This window comes from Anas platyrhynchos, chromosome 5 (genome assembly GCF_047663525.1).
Source record: "Anas platyrhynchos isolate ZD024472 breed Pekin duck chromosome 5, IASCAAS_PekinDuck_T2T, whole genome shotgun sequence".
In the NCBI taxonomy this organism is placed as follows: Eukaryota; Metazoa; Chordata; class Aves; order Anseriformes; family Anatidae; genus Anas; species Anas platyrhynchos.
In genome coordinates, this window is record NC_092591.1 from 38,067,847 (window position 1) to 38,087,139 (window position 19,293).

The 19,293-nt window shown below is 39.9% G+C and overlaps 2 protein-coding genes across 3 annotated transcripts; one reads left to right on the top strand and one right to left on the bottom strand.

Moving 5' to 3' along the window:
• Nucleotides 1-25: 25 nt before the first annotated feature.
• On the bottom strand, nt 26-8,749 carry EIF2S1 (eukaryotic translation initiation factor 2 subunit alpha). Of its 2 annotated transcripts, none has more exons than XM_027459585.3 (8): nt 8,596-8,749; nt 6,949-7,190; nt 6,225-6,304; nt 5,962-6,113; nt 2,843-2,949; nt 1,897-1,994; nt 899-1,042; nt 26-566 (listed from the first exon to the last, which is right to left on the bottom strand). In XM_027459585.3, the coding sequence occupies exons 2-8, from the start codon at nt 7,187-7,189 to the stop codon at nt 441-443; spliced, it is 948 nt and encodes a 315-aa protein (XP_027315386.1). In that variant the 5' UTR covers nt 7,190; nt 8,596-8,749; the 3' UTR covers nt 26-440. The 2 variants fall into 2 exon arrangements, with proteins under 2 accessions (XP_027315386.1, XP_071894987.1); XM_072038886.1 differs by lacking the exon at nt 8,596-8,749 and adding an exon at nt 8,046-8,185.
• A 2-nt stretch (nt 8,750-8,751) lies between these two features.
• On the top strand, nt 8,752-17,844 carry ATP6V1D (ATPase H+ transporting V1 subunit D). Its single transcript, XM_027459587.3, has 9 exons — nt 8,752-8,885; nt 10,781-10,898; nt 12,054-12,133; nt 13,492-13,559; nt 14,270-14,314; nt 14,788-14,891; nt 15,324-15,390; nt 16,358-16,436; nt 17,068-17,844. The coding sequence occupies exons 1-9, from the start codon at nt 8,845-8,847 to the stop codon at nt 17,207-17,209; spliced, it is 744 nt and encodes a 247-aa protein (XP_027315388.2). The 5' UTR covers nt 8,752-8,844; the 3' UTR covers nt 17,210-17,844.
• Nucleotides 17,845-19,293: the final 1,449 nt, after the last annotated feature.

Below are 19,293 nucleotides of genomic sequence, written 5' to 3' on the forward strand. Positions count from 1 at the left end.
ACAGAAGATCAAAAAAACTTGGAGGTATGTAGCTCAGAAATTTATTGAATATTTGGTCAGATACATTCTGTATAGAACTGTTCAACCTGTTTGGTTTTGGTACTCCCAGAAAACATCACTATCAGATGCACTGAGCTGTAATTGCCAATTTGGAATTGTTACGTAAGAAAATGGTAAGCATGGGGCTGAAGCCTCCTTCTATTCATGAGATGTGAGTCTTGAATATGACTAGGCACCCTCCTTTTGAAGGATTCTATTTGTGTAAGTTGCTGCATCAAATGTTACTTAGGAGAGGCTTCCATGTATTGGTCTTTTTAAAACAGTAACACACTTCAAGTATTTGCATTTGAAGTTTTCAATACTGGAAACATTTAGTCCAGAGTTTGCAATGGGGTCTCTAATCTTTCACACGCTCTGCCTTCTAAATAATCCCAGAATATTTAGTCTTCAGTTTTGGCTTCCATTTCCTCAGCATCGTCATCGCCATCCACTTCAGCATTTTCCCTCTCCAGTCTTTCCAACTGTCTTGCAAGCTCAGTTTCATCTGTATCAGTAACCACCTTAGGCTGAAAAAAAAACAACCACACAACACATGATGAACAATCATTAAAAAACACCCTCTTCAGTCTACAAATAAATATGAAAATAAAGTCATGGTTGGTGGCTCTGATCCTAAGGAGAAAGATATTGAAATAAATCCACTAGTGAGGCAGTAAAACCTAGGAAAATTAGGATTTCTGGCCATCTATTTAATGAATACTGAAAATTATGCCTTTTTTTTTTTTAGTTTCTCAATATCTCTTGCTAAGATTTCTCTTAGCACTACTGATCTTGCTCTGTTTATAAAATGTTGTGAGGAAAAAATAAAATCAGATTTCAGAATGCAAAGTCTTCTCACCTCCATCTGCACATTAAAGACTCCTCTCTTCTCCTCAATTTTTTCTTTAATGACAGCCATGGCCTGATTCAGAACAGAGAGTCCTTCAGTTCTCTCCAGGGTTGTAGTAGTCATCACATATCGAGGAGGGGCTATCAGATTAATCTATCACATTGCAGGGCAGAAAAAACAAAACCAAAAAATAACAAAAAAATATACTCAGTAACAAAAAAGAAATGTTTTTCCATTAGAAAAGTTATTTCTAGAAGTACAAATAACATGGAATGAAATAACACACAAGAAAGCACACAGGCTGTCTGATTTCTGGTATCAAAACCAATTATTTTTACATAGTATGCTCTTATAGACAGGTATTGTTAAACAGAGAGAATACCCACCTTGCAGGTAAGTAAAGCAGCCTACCACAATTTTTCAAACAATTAAAAAACTGCAACAACCAATAGATATTTTTATTTTTTATTTTTAAGATGACTGGATGAATAACTTTTTCTTTTGAAGAAAACACTCTAAGAAACTATTTCAAAGAAACTTTCCAGTTTTCTGAAAACACTTATTCAGTAATGTGTTCGATATCCTTAAGAGGTTGGGGCAGAAAATTTAGACCTGGGTATAGTAGGCTTTCTACCAACACTCAAACATATGTGGACAAAGTATTCCTTTTCTTACACAGTCTTATCTCTGAAAATAAAAATGTTTGTCCTCTACCTGCTCTAAGGCTGTATAAAGGAACAGCAAGTATTTAGTATGCAAATATTGAACCTTAGTTAATTGAAGAGAACAAATACAGCTTCTTGAACTTGGAAAGCCACAGCAAGAACTGGGACCACATAGTTGCAGGGAAGTGTCCCCTGTGTGCGCTAGACAGGAAAACCAGAAAGGACATCCATTGTCTCTACATAGTTCCTCAGCCTCACTTATGCAACTGTGACAACTGAAAGGTATTATCGAGGACATCAGACAACTTTGCTATTGATTTCATAGTTAAGACAAATACTTACTTTAATGGGCATGGTCTCTGTGGAACAATTCAAGCCTGCTCTCAAAGCCTCCTTTACTGCATCTATGCCTTCATAACCATAACAGGCAACTTCAATATCTAAGACAGATGAATACAAACAATAAAACTTTGAAGTTATCAAAAGTTGTAGAATGTTTAAAGATTTTTTTAAGTTAAGCTTTATTAAAAACTTTTTAGCAACCAATGTTTATTCACAATGAGATCCTCAGTACCTTCCAAAACTGAGGAAACATTCCAATTTCTTGGCTTGTAAGCTGATCACTGACTATCTGTTTAATGGCAAGCATGCTTTTAGGCTGCTTGGTTACCCGTACAACCAGCTTTACAATCTTCTAGTGAGTCTAGTGTGCTTTTTCTGACCACTAACAGAGCTAGTAGGAGACAAACCAGCTCATAAACTTCATGAATACATTAGACATATGCTAATATATCTATCTGAGAGGTTTACAAACAATCAGCTAGAAATACACCCACAGCAAAATCATAATTATTCTCACTTGTTCATGGACAAGGAGATGACATACAACCTAGCCATGCTGACAGTGATCAATCATCCTGTTAGAGAACCAAAGAATTTAACACTTTGAATAATAAGAATATTGTGGATTCAGTAATATCTATAAAATATTTAAATTCATTGTATGCCAGTGGAATGTGACTAACTGCATTATATATCAGGACAACTAACTTGTGTCCCAAGGAACCTGCAGCTGTGGGGTTGGAAAAGTGCGGTGGGAAAGCCAAACCACCTTGGGATTTGAGATAGGACCATCAGGCATTCTGCAAGCACTAACATATCTTAACACTGGAAGAGCAGTTTCACTCAAACATCAGCACCACAAACCCCCACTTTTAAATGAGTTTAAAGTTTACAAGATATACTCGACTTGTCAAGTCTATTCAATTAACATCTGGAGAGAACTTACCAGCTCGGATTTTGACTGCCTGTGGTGTCAGACGCCTGTTAATATTGTCAATCAATACACGCCTCTCTTCCTCTGTCAGATCCAGGCTATCCAGGATTGCTGGGTCTCTGAGCCAAGCAAAGAAATAAAACAGAACTTACACTGAAGTGGGATATGACACAACATCAATTTCTGGTATTATTTCAATATTCTTAGCATAATCATAAAGCTCTACTAGGCAAAGAAAAGAAAACAGGCAAATTTTTTAAGAGTCCATTGAAACACTGGAAGAAAATAAACACATCTATTTACAAAGTATTTACTAATGGAAGCACTTAACAACTAAGCAGATAAATAGTTTACTCAGTCTGCTCCTGGATGAAAAGGTCTTAATTCAACTCATTTTTCCCCTCTTTCCTTTTTTTCTGAGGAGTCAGCTAACCAAACAAAAAATAGGAATGATTTCTGCCCAGTTTCATTTGTAAATTATATATAGAGTGACAAATATATCTAGTTGCTTGGCATTTATCTTTCCTACAATATGAAAATAAACCTGTATCGTATGAAAGAAAATTCATAATGAATCTGAGGTGTTTGAGTTATTCTAGCATTTCATATGAATCAAGATGTTATATCTCTGTTACATCTTACTTGCATGACCTTCAGTAGGCATTCAAAAATAGCTTCCGGACACTGAGTTTTTAATCATTAAAGTGTAAATCTACTTTAAAATTTTACTACAGGTATCTGCTGCACGACACCCCAAAACATTCATTCTCAGCACTCAGAAAGAAATAGCAAGTCAAGCTCTTAAGGGGCACATTAGGCTGCCAGTTAGCATTTCAGCAAAGGTAGAAAGGCAGAAGTATCCACACTCTTCTGTTCCACATTAAAGCTTTATGTAGGTGCAAAACAGGAAAAAAAAATACAATCTATTGGAAATCTTAAGGCATTACTGATGGAAAGATGCTTTGAAAAGAGACAGCTTCAGAGATTGTGGTGGTTTTACTGTGCTGGGCAGCTAAACCCCACAACCGCTCTCTCACTCCCCCTCCTTTAGATGAGGAGGGGGAGAAATAAAGCAAAGAACAACTCACGGGTTGAGATAAGGATAATTTAATTAAAGGGAAATAATTATAATAATTAAATAAAGACTACCATGAACTAAACAATTTAACTAAGGGGAAATAAAAAGGGAAAGGGGAAAGGGAGGGGAAAAAGGGAAAATAAAAAGAAGGGAGGAAAACAAGCAAACAAAATAAATGAAAGCTATATGGAAGTGCAGAGGAAAGAAATTACTCTCTACTTCCCACAAATGAGCGATGATTGATCACGTCCTTGAAGCAAGGCCTCAACGCACGCAGCCGGTGTTGAGAGGAGGACCAACGTCTTCTCATCTTCTCAACGAGAGCCCAGCCCTCCCCTCCTCTTCCTGTTTCCACCTTTTATTGCTGAGTGTGACACCACATGGTATGGAATATCCCTTTGATTGGTTTAGGTCAGCTGCCCTAGTGATGTTTCTCTCCTCACCTTTTGCCCACCCCCTAGGAGGGTTAGAGAAAGGCCCAATGCTGTGCCACTGCTGCTCAGCAGTACACACAACACTGGTGTGATAACACTGCTGTTCCAGCTACAAGTACAGAGTACGGCACTGTATGGGCTGCTGCTGGGAAAGTTGACATTCCAGCCAGACCCAGTACAGAGATTTATGCTCTAACATGAGTAACAGATGAGCAGCAGCACACCGAATGTGTTCAGGAGTTTTTAGTTTTTTTAGTTTTTGATTTTGAGAGAGTCTTAAACAGTTAGTGTAATTGGTGTTTTTTTGGCTTTCTGGCATACAAGTGTTAAAATATTCATCAGTTACAGGATGACCTGGAAATCCTCCTGCAGCAATGTGCCCAGATCGGTCCTTCACCGGTAAACTTGCAATTATTAGAAAGGCATTGTTATTCTATGAGCGCATTCCATCTATATGAAGACAGAACAAGTTGTCTCTTCCCAAAACTACAGAAACAGTTCTGAGCTAATCAATCAAAAATACTGCCAAGTGCCCTGCTTCTTAAAATCAATATAATTTTCTAGAATCTTATCACTGCCAACTAGCATTAAATGAAAGTTTATTTCTCGTAGGTTTATGTGCTACAAGAGTAAAATTAGAAATGTTTATTCAGAAACCTATTCTTGAATTGCCAATTTCATGATACTAAATTTAAATGGAAACCAAATAGCTTAATTAATTCTGAAAGCAAATTCAAATGCCAGACCTCATAAAAACCAAAGAACTATCCATCTTGGTGCACACTCCATAAGATTCACAACTTGAACTCTGTCTTTAGATAATTCCATTTCTAAACTCATCATCCCATTTTCATTCTTTAAGATTGAAAGTGTAGAAAAGCAACAAGCCAGCTTGCTATATTAAAAAATAAAATAAAATAATGCCTGTGGCAGTGGAAGAGTGAGTGTCAGCTGTGAGTTCAAATTTCTTCAGACACAGAGCTAGATATGAGTGAAAATATCTGCTTTGGACTAAGAAGAGGCAAATTCTGACAGAGAAGCCAAGATTAGTGCTGCTTCTATTAGTAATGCCACAGGCTCAGCTGCAGCAATATAAATCTCCTCAGTGTTTGTATTGAGTCACCATCCCTGGAGGTCTTTAGACGTTTAGATGTAGAGCTTAGTGATATGGTTTAGTGGGGGACTTGTTAGTGTTAGGTCAGAGGTTGGACTCGATGATCTTGAGGTATCTTCCAACCTAGAAATTCTGTGTGATTCTGTGATATTCAAGTTTCTCTTAATATTATTCACTGAGTTCCTCAGTATTCTTCCACAACAAATTCAGTTAGTACTTTTAAAAAACTGACATATGCAGAATGGTGTATTCAAAGGTGGATAAAGACACATCAGCTCTGAGTCTTCTTTTTCAAGAGCACTGGGAACTTGAGTAAAGTAGTGACAGAAAAACCTACAATTCACAACTGGAAGGCTGATGTCACAATGGATTAGGTTAACTTAACCACTACATTCTAGTCTACATACTGACTCTTAAAAAAAAAAAGAAAAAAGTGGATATATTTGAGAAAATACTTCTTTGCAATTATGAAATAAACCCATAGAAACAGAAAAGATGTTCTTACGAGACTGCATGCTTGAATGCATCATAAGCACCATATCCAGGTCTTTTGTACTTGTCATCAAATACCCAGGCAGTTCTCTGGAACAGACTCTCAAGCTGCTCATCCTTAGTGTACTCCAATACCTCAGCAACATGGCGAAGAATGCTGTAAACCTTGAACACAAATGGGGTGTTATCAGACATATTATCTTCTTTTCTGAGCAAACAAAGTGCACAGACATAAGACACCACAACACAGTGACTGAATAAAGCAAAGCAACTTACAGTCTTTGATTTTGTGAATTTGTCTTCACATTTGATTGCCTCCTCTGGAGAAACTCTTCGTTTTGACAAGTCAATATAACCTACCAGGGAAAATAAATTTTCAAAGTGTCAGGCATCGTGCTAACCAAATCTAACTGCTTCAAGAAAAAAGCATAACAAGCAAACAATCTGGCTCAGGATTTGCCCCTTGTCTCCACTATCAGTTGCTAAGGAAAGTAACAAAACTAAACCTCAATGAATTTGATCAAATCGTGATCGAAATTTGCTTTTTATTATTCTGCTATTCATTATTTAATCTGAAAGTTAACTGTAGTTTTAGAAGTATTCTAGAAAAATGTGATCTATTTGACAGCCAAGGCTCAGGACTTAAGGCACAGGATGGAATGTGAGCATTATATTTTCACCATTACATCAGATGACCCCTCTCTTCAGTCAGGACCTAAGAAATCTGCATAGATATCAGAAAATTCCACTTCCCTATAGTTTGTTGACCAACAGTCAGCTGGTGAGAACCCAGTTAAGCAAATCTTTGTGATTGACCTTCATCAGCCTGATTACCAGAAAAATTATTGTAAACATCAGATGGCAGGATGATGGTTTATTTTGCTTAAGTGTCTTAAATAAAGAACCCCTGGCAAAATCTATGAATGGCTAAGCCACCCAGTTAATCTGCATTTCTCTTTATGACTTCTATCTTGATATAAACCATAATATCCCCAAATACCTTTCTCTTTGTCAACTCTTATGACCACGACACACTCGTTCCTTCCAATGCGGATGAGTTTGTTTATGGAACGAATACGTCTTCTGGACAGCTCGCTGAGGAGGATCATGCCTTCAATGTTGTTGTACTCTAGCAGGCTGACATAAGCCCCCATTTCAGCGATGGACCGGACATTGACCATCACTACATCTTCCACCTCTGGAAATTTATGCTGGTAGAATCTACAGCTTAGTACTGGCATTCTGGAATTTGAACAGAAAAGAAGGAAAAAAAAATCAAAACAAGGATGACTTATTTCACAATACATCACTGACGTCTCCTACAAGCATGGTAAAAAAGCAGCAGGGACTAGAGATAGAGAGGAACACTGATACTAGAAACTGATGATTAGGATAAGGCTTGTGCAATGTGTAGTTAGGTTTTAACAGATAATAAGCAATAGACTGATTAGTACTTCAAAATTGCCACATTTTTAAATGATGTTCACTTTTTGCATGAAAGAAGAAAAAGCTTGCTAGCCCAACTTTATTGCCAGCTTCAACTGTCATGCTCCCCATACACACACAGTGCACCACACAGGAGAGGCCTCAAGTGGTGAAAAGAAGGCACTGCGCTCTTCACAGTCATCTAAACCCATAAGGCCCCGTTTTTAAGTCAGTTTTAAGTCAGAAACCAGATTTCAACAACAGAAGGACACAGGAGAGAAGCTTGCGGTGCTAACAGAGGTATTTGTATGCACAGCAATAGACAACATGTGAAGGGCTGAGAAAGTACGAGGTAGAGGGACGCTGCTCTGCTACCACTACAGGTGGCAGAAGGGCCGCCTTTCGGCACTGAAAGGAAGTAAAGGCAACAACCAGAAGGTGGAATGAGCCTGATGTGCGTGAAGCACTAAACAGAAAACAGGCCCCTAAAAATAACTTTAAAGAAGCCTAACATATAGGTAGCCAGGATGAAATATACATATATATATGAAACAAGACTCCTTTGTCACCGATTCAAAAAAGGCAGCAGGCTCATGTTTAATAATCCTGTGGTGACACGACGGGACGCTCACGCTGCCTCCCTCTCCTGATGGCAGCGATCCGCGCACTCACCGCTAATGGCGAGGCTGGGCTCGGGGCTTTTGTCTACGCCTGGCAGCTTCATGCACGAGTTTAAGAACATTTTAGAAGCAGGAGCCCACAGAATTGAGCCCAATGCACTGCCCCTTCCGTTTAACTGCCATTTCAGAGCGGGGCTCCTGCTCTCCAAGGCGGCGCTGGGGCTGTGGGGCTGTCTGAGGCTGTGCAGAGAACAGGACGGCACCGCCAAGCGCTAAGCGTGGCCACACGATGCAGAGGCCGTGCCTGCCCTCGCTCCCATTTCACCTTCCAGGAAAGGGCTACAAAGTGGTAACGCAATCATGAAGACGCTGAAGTTTTCGTGCCGTTTCACACAACCCCAGCGCTACAGGCCACATTCCTCGGCCACCGAGCGCGATCGCAGCCCCCGCCCGGTGAGGCCGCACGCCCCACGCCAGCCCCGGGGCAGCTGCGGGGCGGCGCCGCTCCCCCGCTCCCTCCCTCCCAAGCGGCCGGGCCCTTCCCCAGCCCCGCTGGGGGCCGAGCCCCCTCCCGACCCCGCGGCGCCCGCCCCGGCCGCTACCTGCCGGCTGCCGCGGGTCCCTCTCCACGCTCTCCGCTCCTGCCCCGCCGCTCAGCGCGCAGCCGCCGGCCCGCCCCGGCGCCGGGCGGGGAGCCGCGGCCGCCCCTCGCTGCAGCGCCCCCGCAGGCGGCCGCCGGCGGCACCCGCAGAGGCAGCGCCCGCCCTCGGCCGGCGGCCGCGTCACGGGGCGGCCGCGGCGGGGAGAGGCGAGAGGCGGAGCGGGGCCCGCTCGCCGCCAGCGCCGCCACCATGTCGGGCAAGGACCGCATCGAGATCTTCCCGTCGCGGATGTGAGTGGCGCGGCGGGGCCGGGGCGGGCGGGGACCCTCCGTGCTTTGGGGTGAAAGGCGCCGTGGGGCCGCGGCTGGGTCTCCCCCTCGGTGCTGTCCCTCCTCCGGCGGCTCGCAGTTATCCGGCAGCCATCTGAGGCATCCAGAGCCACGGCATAAGCAGCTTCCAGGGTGCTGTGTGTGTGTGTGGGAGGGGGGTCACCGCCGTACCATCGGGCAAGCCGCGATTTAAAAATAGCACACGAATAGAAGCAAAAACGCACCGTCAGACCGTACCTTCCCTCCACTGCTTAACTGATGTTGTATGAGACGATGGCCATAAAGATTTTTTTTTTTTTTTTAAAAAAAAAGGAAGTGCAGTGAGCGGACAGTCAAGTAATTTTCCAGGTTGTGACAGCAAAGCACTCGTCATGCAGTCAGATGTCTCCTGACCAGGCTTAAGGAAGCAGCCAACATGGGAATGAACACGAACATTTAACATTGATAAAGCATTAAAAATGCCGTTTTAATAGTGCTGTGCCTCTTCAGGACAGAAAGACTTTGCCTTGGGGTGAAAGGCCGTTTCAAATCTTCTAGCGTAAAATTAGGCTGATGACTGGATATGATCTTTGTAGGAAGATGTCTTGCAGGATAGAAAACCTCAAACGTAAAATAACAACTATTATTTCCTCATGAATGAGCTAAGGCCACACAATACAACAGTTTACATAGAAATATTTATATATTGCATGGTAAAGGTTCTGTTTTGAACCTCAGCTCAGAAATAAATGGCTGCATGTACTAAGTCCCCTGGTCGCCTGCTCTTCAATGCCATTTACATGTCCCAGGAGGAGGCACCTCAACCACTTCTGAAAGGTATCTGTTTTTGTGGGCTGACAGATCATTGTGGCAAGGAGGTAGTGAGGAACAAAGATTTGATATTTATGAGCCCTGTTTCAAATGAGGTAATAGAGTAATAACGTGGCAGATATTTTGATAGGATGTGAGCTAGGATGTTGAAGATGGCCTGCTTCTAGAACAATTTTTTTGTTAACTGATGGAACTGAGTTTTACAAGGTTTTTGGTCTTGTTCTCTTTTGCTCGTGTGACCCTTCTCTGGGCTGGCTATGATCACTCACAGAAGCTGCTCAGTCTCCTTGACAGTAAACAGGACTTTGTTTAGTGCACTCACAGAGCCTGTGAAATCTTGCTTGAACTAGAAAGTGAGCCAGTCTCGGTCAGGTAGTGAACAGGGTGAGAAGGTAGCTCAAGGTGGGAACAGTCACCTGCTTGCTGTGAAAATTAAGGTGCCCTGTTGTTCTTTGACTTTTTAAATTATTTTTTATTTATTTTTATTTTTATTGTGAATATTCAGAAAGTATACGTGCTTCTCAGTTATAACAATCTTGTAGGCATTAATGAAGCTATTCTTACAACATGTCAGTAGAGTGGGGAAGTAACTGTGTCCACTTCGTTCATTATACTTACATTTTCCAAGGTCAGAGAGGAAGCGTACAGGCTTCTCTTTACAGACCTGAATGTCATCCTTTATGCACACTAACTATGTATACAAAGCAGTAGCTTAAGTTAGCACAGTGGATATTGTAGTATAGCTACTGAAATTTTAGTTAAAAAGATTCGTCAAATTAAAATATATGTGACAACAGAGAGGGAAGCAAAGTTTGGATCCTTTCTGAGTTCCCAGTTCTGCACCAGAAACCTGGAAGTTTGCTACTGGAAATAAATAAAAGAATAAATAAAATTCTATTCTGAATTGTCTCTGCTATTTTACCACGTTGATGTTTCTTCATTGCTTCATACTTTCTGTCATGTCCACATCAGAAAATCATGTGTAATTTTTTTCCTAATCCCTTTGGATGATGCAGGACATTTTTATTTCTTCCTCTGTTTAATAGGGCTCAGACCATCATGAAGGCTCGTTTGAAAGGAGCTCAAACAGGTCGTAACCTATTGAAGAAAAAATCTGATGCTTTGACGCTTCGATTCAGGCAGATCCTTAAGAAAATTATTGAGGTAGGTAAATTATATTTTTTTGGTCTCTCTTTATTTGAAATCTGTTCGTCAGTTGTGCATTCCCATTTTGCTAACTTCGTTAGGTAAGCTGGAATGTAGGCCAACATTGTAGATAACCCATTCTTTATAAGTGAGGCTTCCAAGGACAGGTGAGCAGAACTTTGTTTTCCTGGCTGCAGTGGTACAGGAAGTTTATAAGAGTTAATATTCTTCACTTCTTTCCAACCAGTCCTTGGCTGTGGTGCCCTACCATCTCTCCTGCATTACAGGAAATTTGCTCTGTTGGTGTCAAATACATTATGAGTGGATCTAACATGTTCTGTAGCATTATTTTTATTGCTTTATCTGGCCTGAGAGGATACTGCACATCTATAATGTTTTTGGCATGACTAGGCACACTAGGAAGCAGAGACAACAAATTTTGTCCAGATGGACATTGTTCCTTTATGAAGAAACATCAAGTTCTGCTTCTTTCTTTGTAACATGACTGACAAATCCAAGATATTCAGCAGAGCCTTATATAGCTTGTTCTCTGCTACCATACTAGACAGGTTTTAGTTGTACTGTTTTGGCTGGAACTGCTATGATGCCTATGGTTAGCAGTAGTGTTTTGGTGTAGACAAGCTCTTGGCACTCTGTATCTAGTTGTCTACAGAGTGACTAAGACACTAAGGCTCTTACTTCTCAATAGCATGTTTTTTTGCTTCAAGGCCTTGAAATGTGTAAAAATGGGAAAAAATAGAGTAGGAGGAGAGAGCAGCTTCACAAAGTTACATACACCTGTACGCTGAAAAACAACTTCAGATGTTTCATAGTATCCAGTACAGTATCAGGTAAAAGTGGTTTCCTGCTGAGACACTTTGTTGTTGCAATTTAACCCCCATGTAGTAGAATTTTATGACTATTGAGACAGATGAATCTTTTGCAGTTTCTTTGGGTTCTTACACTGGGTGAGTGAAATAGCTGAAGTATTTCTTTTTTAAACAGTCACCTGGGAATTACGATATGCAATTTGCAGTTTGAGAGTAAGATAGAAATATTGGATTTTCTCTTTCTTACTCTCTTAAATTTCTCATTGTTTTCTTTATGCTGTTAGTTATTCATCCTGGGAAAAAAATAATATACCTTATATTTGCTGCCTCTTTTTTTTAACAGACTAAGTTGCTGATGGGTGAGGTGATGAGAGAAGCTGCATTTTCACTTGCTGAGGCAAAGTTTACAGCAGGAGATTTCAGGTGAGGATTGCTGATCTTATGTGTATCCTACCCATGGGTAAGTGTGATCAACAAACTCGATTTCTCTTCTGGAAATAAGCAAAATTCTTAAGCACACTTCTTAAAAAAAGGCAATGGGCAAGGTAGGACAAGATGAACTGAATTCCATTAAGTAGAGAGACATCACTGCAGGAGAGAGAGAATGTGTGATGAAAATGTATAAAAAAGCTGAAAAATTAACAGAATTTACGTACAGATTGTGCACAGATCCTTGATTTGAGAAGTTGTTTTTTGCAGCTTGGAAGCTAAAACATAGGTATACAAGACTCTATATCAGAGTGTTGGATTATGTATTATTTTGATTTTTGTTGTAGACTTGAAGACAGGATCCAGTATGTGTTATTTTTTCCAGTAAGTTGTTGGGAGATTCTACTCAATGTTTTAGTGTCCTGTCTCATGACCTCTTGCCTCACTGGGGCTATTGAGGGCTGTATACGAGAGGGGAGATACAGCTTTTTCCTCTAGTGGGTTATTTTTAATTGCATTTTAATAAATTACAATTCTAACTAGGCTGTTGGTGTACTTCATCCAAATGTAGCTCTTGTAGTGTTAATGATTCAGCTGATGGTACCACCAGTTAATGGGGAAGAGCTAAGTGATCAGACTCACTAGTAACCTGTGTGCTGCGGGAGGTGCACAGCATCCATGAAAGCCTTTTTACTCTCATTTGGATGTGGTGCTGTTTCCTGTCTTAACCAGGCACGGTGTTTAGGTATAAACAATAGTTAGATTCCACCCTGTAAGTAAATTGTACTTCGGTGGAAGAGTTGGCTACAGTGACCTGTTCTTGGAAGACCTTAAGACACTTTAGAATCCTTCAAGATGAATTGTACAAGCTTAAGTTTGTTAACACAGTAAGAGCTAGTGTGTAAACAAACTCATTTACCGTTCTGAAAGAACAAATAAATATGAACTCATAAAAATGAACAGTGTTGTGGCCTTGGTCTACATTAAAGTCTTGAGATTCCTTTGCTTTTAGTGGGAAGAGAATTGCACAGGTTGATTAGACTCAACGTTATTGAAATATTTTAAAGTCATTTGCCAGATAACTGACCAATTTTTAGATATGCTTTGTATATTTAGTCTAAAATATTTCCAGAGTTACATTTCAGAGTCTGTTTCTTTTACATTTCCAGACATTGCTGGAAAATTGTTTCTTTGAAAGCTTCTGCGTTAGCTTTGAAGACTGTGCAATTAAATGCACAGAGTAGTGAACTAAAAATAATTTCCAAGTCATTACAGCTATTTGATAACTACTTCACCTTGCCCATAATGATGAATTAATGAACGACTTAAGATGTATGTTTTCTTCCTTACAGTACCACTGTGATCCAAAATGTGAACAAAGCTCAAGTCAAGATCAGAGCTAAGAAGGACAATGTAGCAGGTGACTCTTCTCTAGACTATGAGTATTTCAACTTTCAAGGGAATCATGGGAGGTGACTGAAATATGCAGGAGTGTTTCCAAACACCATCTCCTCTTATTTCGCCTATTAATCTAACAGTAGGAACATTTCTAATTTACTAAGATTTTTCAGATACACAAGATATTTTTTTTTATGTTTAATCATTTACCTCTCGTAAGATGAAACAAGTGTATGTAAACTGTAGTGCAATTTCTAGATCTTCAAATAAAGCATAATTTCCGTTACTGAAAGTAAATGAGAAAACCAGGAAATTAAGTAACAGAATTAAATAAATTAAGAAGTTAAATATCAGTAATTGTCTGTGAAGAAAACAGGAAAGAATAATCAAGATTGAATGCTGAAAATATTCCTTAAGCATGGGGAATATATTGCTAAGTGGTAACAAACTAAAATTGAGTACTAAATAAAATGGAATACTTCTCTGATTTTTTCATGTGTTTAGCTCTCCATGATCTCAATATAATTTCTAAGTTCCATATTAAAGTGGAAGAATCAGTATGATTAAGTCTTTCCAAGCTATATGGGGAGATTTTGGAAACAAAGCTTCTGAGCTTATGGAATTTATTAGAAGCAAAATGGGTAAAAATGAGTTGTAATTAAAAAATATATATGTATATATATATATAAAACCTTACGTCTCTTACACACATCTCTTGCTCACTTCTGCCAGGTGTAACCTTGCCAGTTTTTGAGCACTATCAGGAAGGAGGGGACAGTAAGTACAAAACAAGAGCTTTCTATCGTGCATGTACTTGTAGCTATTCTGTGCTAATACAAAAATACTTGCCATACTTTGCTGATAAGTCCGTTTACATCACAGGCACAGGAGTATGTATTTCCTCTGTCTTTTGCTGTTTACAAAGCTATTTTTGCTTTGTCCTGTTCCTCTAATATGGAGAGATTATTAAGGGGTCATAGTGGATTGTAATTTTCTAAATTGTTGAATTTTTTAAACCAGGATAAGGCTTGTTTACCAGGTTTCTGAGACTGGTAGATCTTATTGTAGACATGCGCAGCAATGATTTATAGTAGCACAAACCATTATAACGATTGATTTGCTAATGGGCAAAGACTTTAGCTTATCACTTTCTGAGCCGTCTGTATCTGTGTAGTTCATGAATTACTAATTTTTATCTAGAAAGAAAACACCAAGTATTAGCAACAAATTTCACGTTTTCTTTTTTTCAGGCTATGAGCTGACTGGCTTGGCCAGGGGTGGAGAACAGCTGGCTAAGCTGAAGAGAAACTATGCAAAGGCTGTGGAGCTGCTTGTGGAACTGGCGTCCTTACAGGTTGATGGGAGAAAAAAATGGCTGGGGAGTGGGGAGGAATCTTTAGTTTCTCCCTGTTCTGAAATTAAAAGTAACATCTCAGTGCTTGTAGCTGAATACTTTCAGCTGTAACATATCTTTCATCCTAGTGCTCCACAAAGTTGCAAACCTTTTTCAGCCATAAAACACAGTTATACTACCACTTCATAGAACTCTACAATGCTATGAAGAAACTTTGTTGAGTTGCTATGTGGTGTAGTTGGTATGTGAAACTGCTAGTATGCAGTGTTCAGATGTAATCTGGTACTGATAAGAACACCAGTATTAGCAGAAACAATTCTGCTTCCATCAAGTGAGCAGCTTTGGCTTACAAGTGCTATTTGGTTTTGGGGTGTAAAATATATTGAAATGCCTAGTTTGTCTTGTTATGCCTTACTTATTCCTGTTCCACAGACGTCCTTTATTACTTTGGATGAAGCCATCAAAATAACAAACAGACGTGTGAATGCAATTGAACATGGTGAGTATTTTCCTGTTTAGGATGCATAATAATTCTGTGTCTCCATGCAAGACAGGGAGCTGGGTCCTGGAAGCTACTCTTCTTTTGACTGATTTCATTAGTAGGATTTCAAACCAGTTTAAGAATGTTTGAGAGAGCATTACAACGAAGCACATTGCAAATAACAGAAATGAAAAGCCCAGTTCCATTCTGAGTTGCTGATACCTGGAATTTTGCATATTGCACGTATACAATAACTTACTTCAGCAGATGATTCTAAACTATCCTTTTCAGTATATTTTTCCATAGATCTACTTCAACCTTGCAGGCCTTATCTGCAGCTTATCCCTCAGCAAACTTGACTGTAGAAATGTTTTCTTCTGCAGCCTTCCAAATGCATTTGGCAGCATTGCTAACAGATTTCTCCTTTGGAAAAGTGGTTCTGGTACATGGCTTTCAGAATCACTCAGTTGGTGTGTTAAAGCTTTTTCTGATGTCTTGTATCTTCCCTTGTAACAGTATATTTGAGTATTTGTTTTCATGATGGCTTTTTCCAACTGAGATCATAATTCTTTGTGTAAGTCTTATTTTGAACAAAAGTTTCTGAAAGAATGTGATGGATGAATATAGTTTTACTTCTAATCTTGCCCATCTTTTGAAGGATTATTTTTTAAGCAGTTCAATGGGGAAAAAGGACCTTATTAAAAAGTCAAGAATCAGTGCTTTCAATTCCATTGCATATCTTTCAAAAGACTGTGTTATCAGAGATTCCATGATGTTTGGAGTCATAGTTTAGTCCTGGGCTTACTGAAGAAAACAATTTTGTGTATTTGTCTAATGAAATAGTGTGATTTTCCATTGAAGACAATTCCCCTTGGCCAAAAGAATTACTAGATTTACTTTAAATAACCATCTGTGCACTGTATTATGACACCTTCCTAAGTAATATAGCAGCAGTCCAACAACTTCCTTGTTTATATTTCTTCAGTGATTATTCCTAGGATTGAGCGCACTCTTTCCTACATCATCACAGAACTGGATGAAAGAGAACGAGAGGAATTTTACAGGTAACTATCTGAAACAAGACCAGACTGGTCTCTTTTTCTCAAATAGACCATTCCTCAGAGAGGACTTAGGAGAACTGCCAAATATCTGGCAGTGAGTGCTGTTAAGCACAACCTGATTCTTAATGCACATTGAATTTCCAGAGCTGGGCACTTATAGACCTGCAATTGCTTGTCGCGGAGTTACAGATGAATCCCTACCACTAGGTTGTATATAGCTGTCTCCAGCAGGAATGATGGAATACAGTGCACTGAGGTGTTCCGCTTTAAGGACACCTCTGTCACAGAGGCTGGCATTCTACACTATGTGAAGCGAAGGTGTCAAACCTGAAATGAATTAAAGCTAAGTTGCCTTCATTCAAGAAAAGCAGAGTAGTGGTAGAATACAGTACTTGAAGTAAAAAATGTCATTTAGAGTTTGGGTGAAATAATGAGTTAATCTGTAGAGATGAATGTTTTTGAAGAGTGGCAGCTTGCAAAAAGAGCATTTTGTCACTTATTACAAGACTTTCATTTCCTGGTGAACTTTTCCAGGCAGCTTTATCACAGCCAACTTGTATGACATCTTTGCTGCTAGCCTGTTTCATGAAAACATCACACTGCTTTCACAGATAAACCAAATTTCTCTTCACAGGTTAAAGAAGATCCAGGAAAAGAAAAAGGTACTGAAAGAAAAATCTGAGAAAGAACGGGAGCTGCGAAGGGCTGCTGGTGGGGAACACGAACCAGCTAATCTCTTAGCAGAAGAGAAGGATGAAGACCTTCTCTTTGAGTAACCTGCTGCAGTTGTTATATTTGGAGCAGGGGACCCAGAATACAGAAGGCCCAGTTGCAGTATAATTTGGGACATGTTGCCTCAATCATACTTAAGTGGCTTCTCAGTTGGTGTATAAGTCTTGAGTTAACTGGGTTGTGGATTTCTCCTGGGAGATTAGAAATCTGGGAACTTGACTGTAGCATAGGAGGAAAATGAGAGATCAGTAAGGTGCTTTATTATCAGTAAAGCCTTCTGTTGTGTGCTCATTCTGTTTCTTCATTTAATAGGAATGATTGTCCATACCTGTTCTTTTTGCACAGTGGCTCTGGATTTGCCTAATCAAATTCCTCTTTAATTGTTACCACTGCAGGCAGAGGAAAATGTGATTTAGGGAGGGAGATGCATGCACTGTTCTTCACTGCTGAAATGTGAATTAACGTGTAAGTTGCTTAAAACAGGTGTTGGTACAACTGAAGTCAAATATAAGTAACGGCAACTCTAGTTTTCTAACCTATTGATGAAATCCACAGTCTTTATGATTTATTTCTGTTGCATGATTGTTACCACTGGCCTAAAACATCTGTGGTTTTAATTAGAGGTTCTGCCAACTTGTGTATTCTGTGCTAGAAACAAGTAAAAGTTCTAAATGTTAAATACCTGGTGCCTGTCTCCTGCTGCAAGATGATGGTCTTAAAAGCTTGGTAACTGTCATGCTGATTGCGAGATAACCCTCTCTTCATTCCACACCCCCAGTTTATAATGTGTACTGGTCACATCTCCTTTTATCCTGTGTCCAAATTCACTTACCCTTTACCTCTGTAGATAAACAGCCAAGGAGAAGTCACATCCTCTTGCCACAAACATGTAGAAGCTCTTTTAAACTATCCAGCTCCATGTTGCTTTAAGTGCTTTTTGTTGCTTCATAACAAGTAGGCAGGCAAGCAGGGTTGAATGTACAGTAGTCCATTCTTGTGCTTTCTTGCATTCTAGGGTGATGAGACGAATTTAGGAAAGAGGTGAATAAGCTGTCATATGCAGTAGGCACCATGGCATAGATTTATTGTTAGTAGACTCTTTAACATAAGCACCTTGTTTTAAACATGATCCAGCACTTAACAGCAGATGCAGGGCAAATGCAAGAAAAATTATTTCTGTTAGCACCTTTTAAAAAGTCATTTTACAATTTTATGGAGCAAAAGACCATTTCTTTCCCTCTTTAGAAGCTGAAAGCAGCACAGCTAAATGAACTTGTACTTTAGCCTAAGATACAGGTTGGTCCAGCTTGAAAGAAGGAGCCCCTTGTTTTTGTGTTGAACTCCCATCAAACCCTCTTACCTCCTAGTCCACCTGTGTTCTGTCAGATACTTTCCTCAACAGGAGTAGCATCATTCAACTGGTTAAAAAAACACACACACAAAAAAACAACCACCCCACTTGCTTTGTTCCTCGTGTCCTGCTTTAGCTAAGTACCAGAAGGAATGTATTCACACATCCTTATTGTAGTGATAGGAAAGAGGATCCTTACGTAACAGATGCTTACTGCCTCAATGGAAAGAAGCAGAGCCATCCTTAAGAATTATTTTGTTTGTACTGTGCTGGCTAAAATGTAGTCCCTCCAGTACCTACAGGGGGCCTACAAGAAAGCTGAAGAGTGACTCTTTGTAGGAGAGTGTAGTGATACGACAAGGGGCAACGGCTTCAAAATACAAAAGGGTAGATTTAGACTAGATATGAGGAAATTCATTACTCAGAGGGTGGTGAGTCACCGGATCAGGTTGCCCAGAGAAGCTGTGGATGCCCCATTCCTGGAGGTGTTCAAGGCCAGGCTGGATGGGGCTTTGGGCAACCTGGTCTGGTGGGAGGTGTCCCTGCCCATGGCAGGGGGGTTGGAACTGGCTGATCCTTAAGCATTCCTTCCAACCTAAAACATTCTACTATTCTACAAAGTGACTATTTAGTCAACCTTGGAAGATTTTAATTCAGGCTACTAGAGATTAAGATTTACCGAGATGGCTGTAGTTGCTGTTTGAACAGCTGTTTTTTTGCACCTTGTTGGACTATCCTTTGTAATAGAACAATTCCTTCCTCTTCTGCAGATGGGAA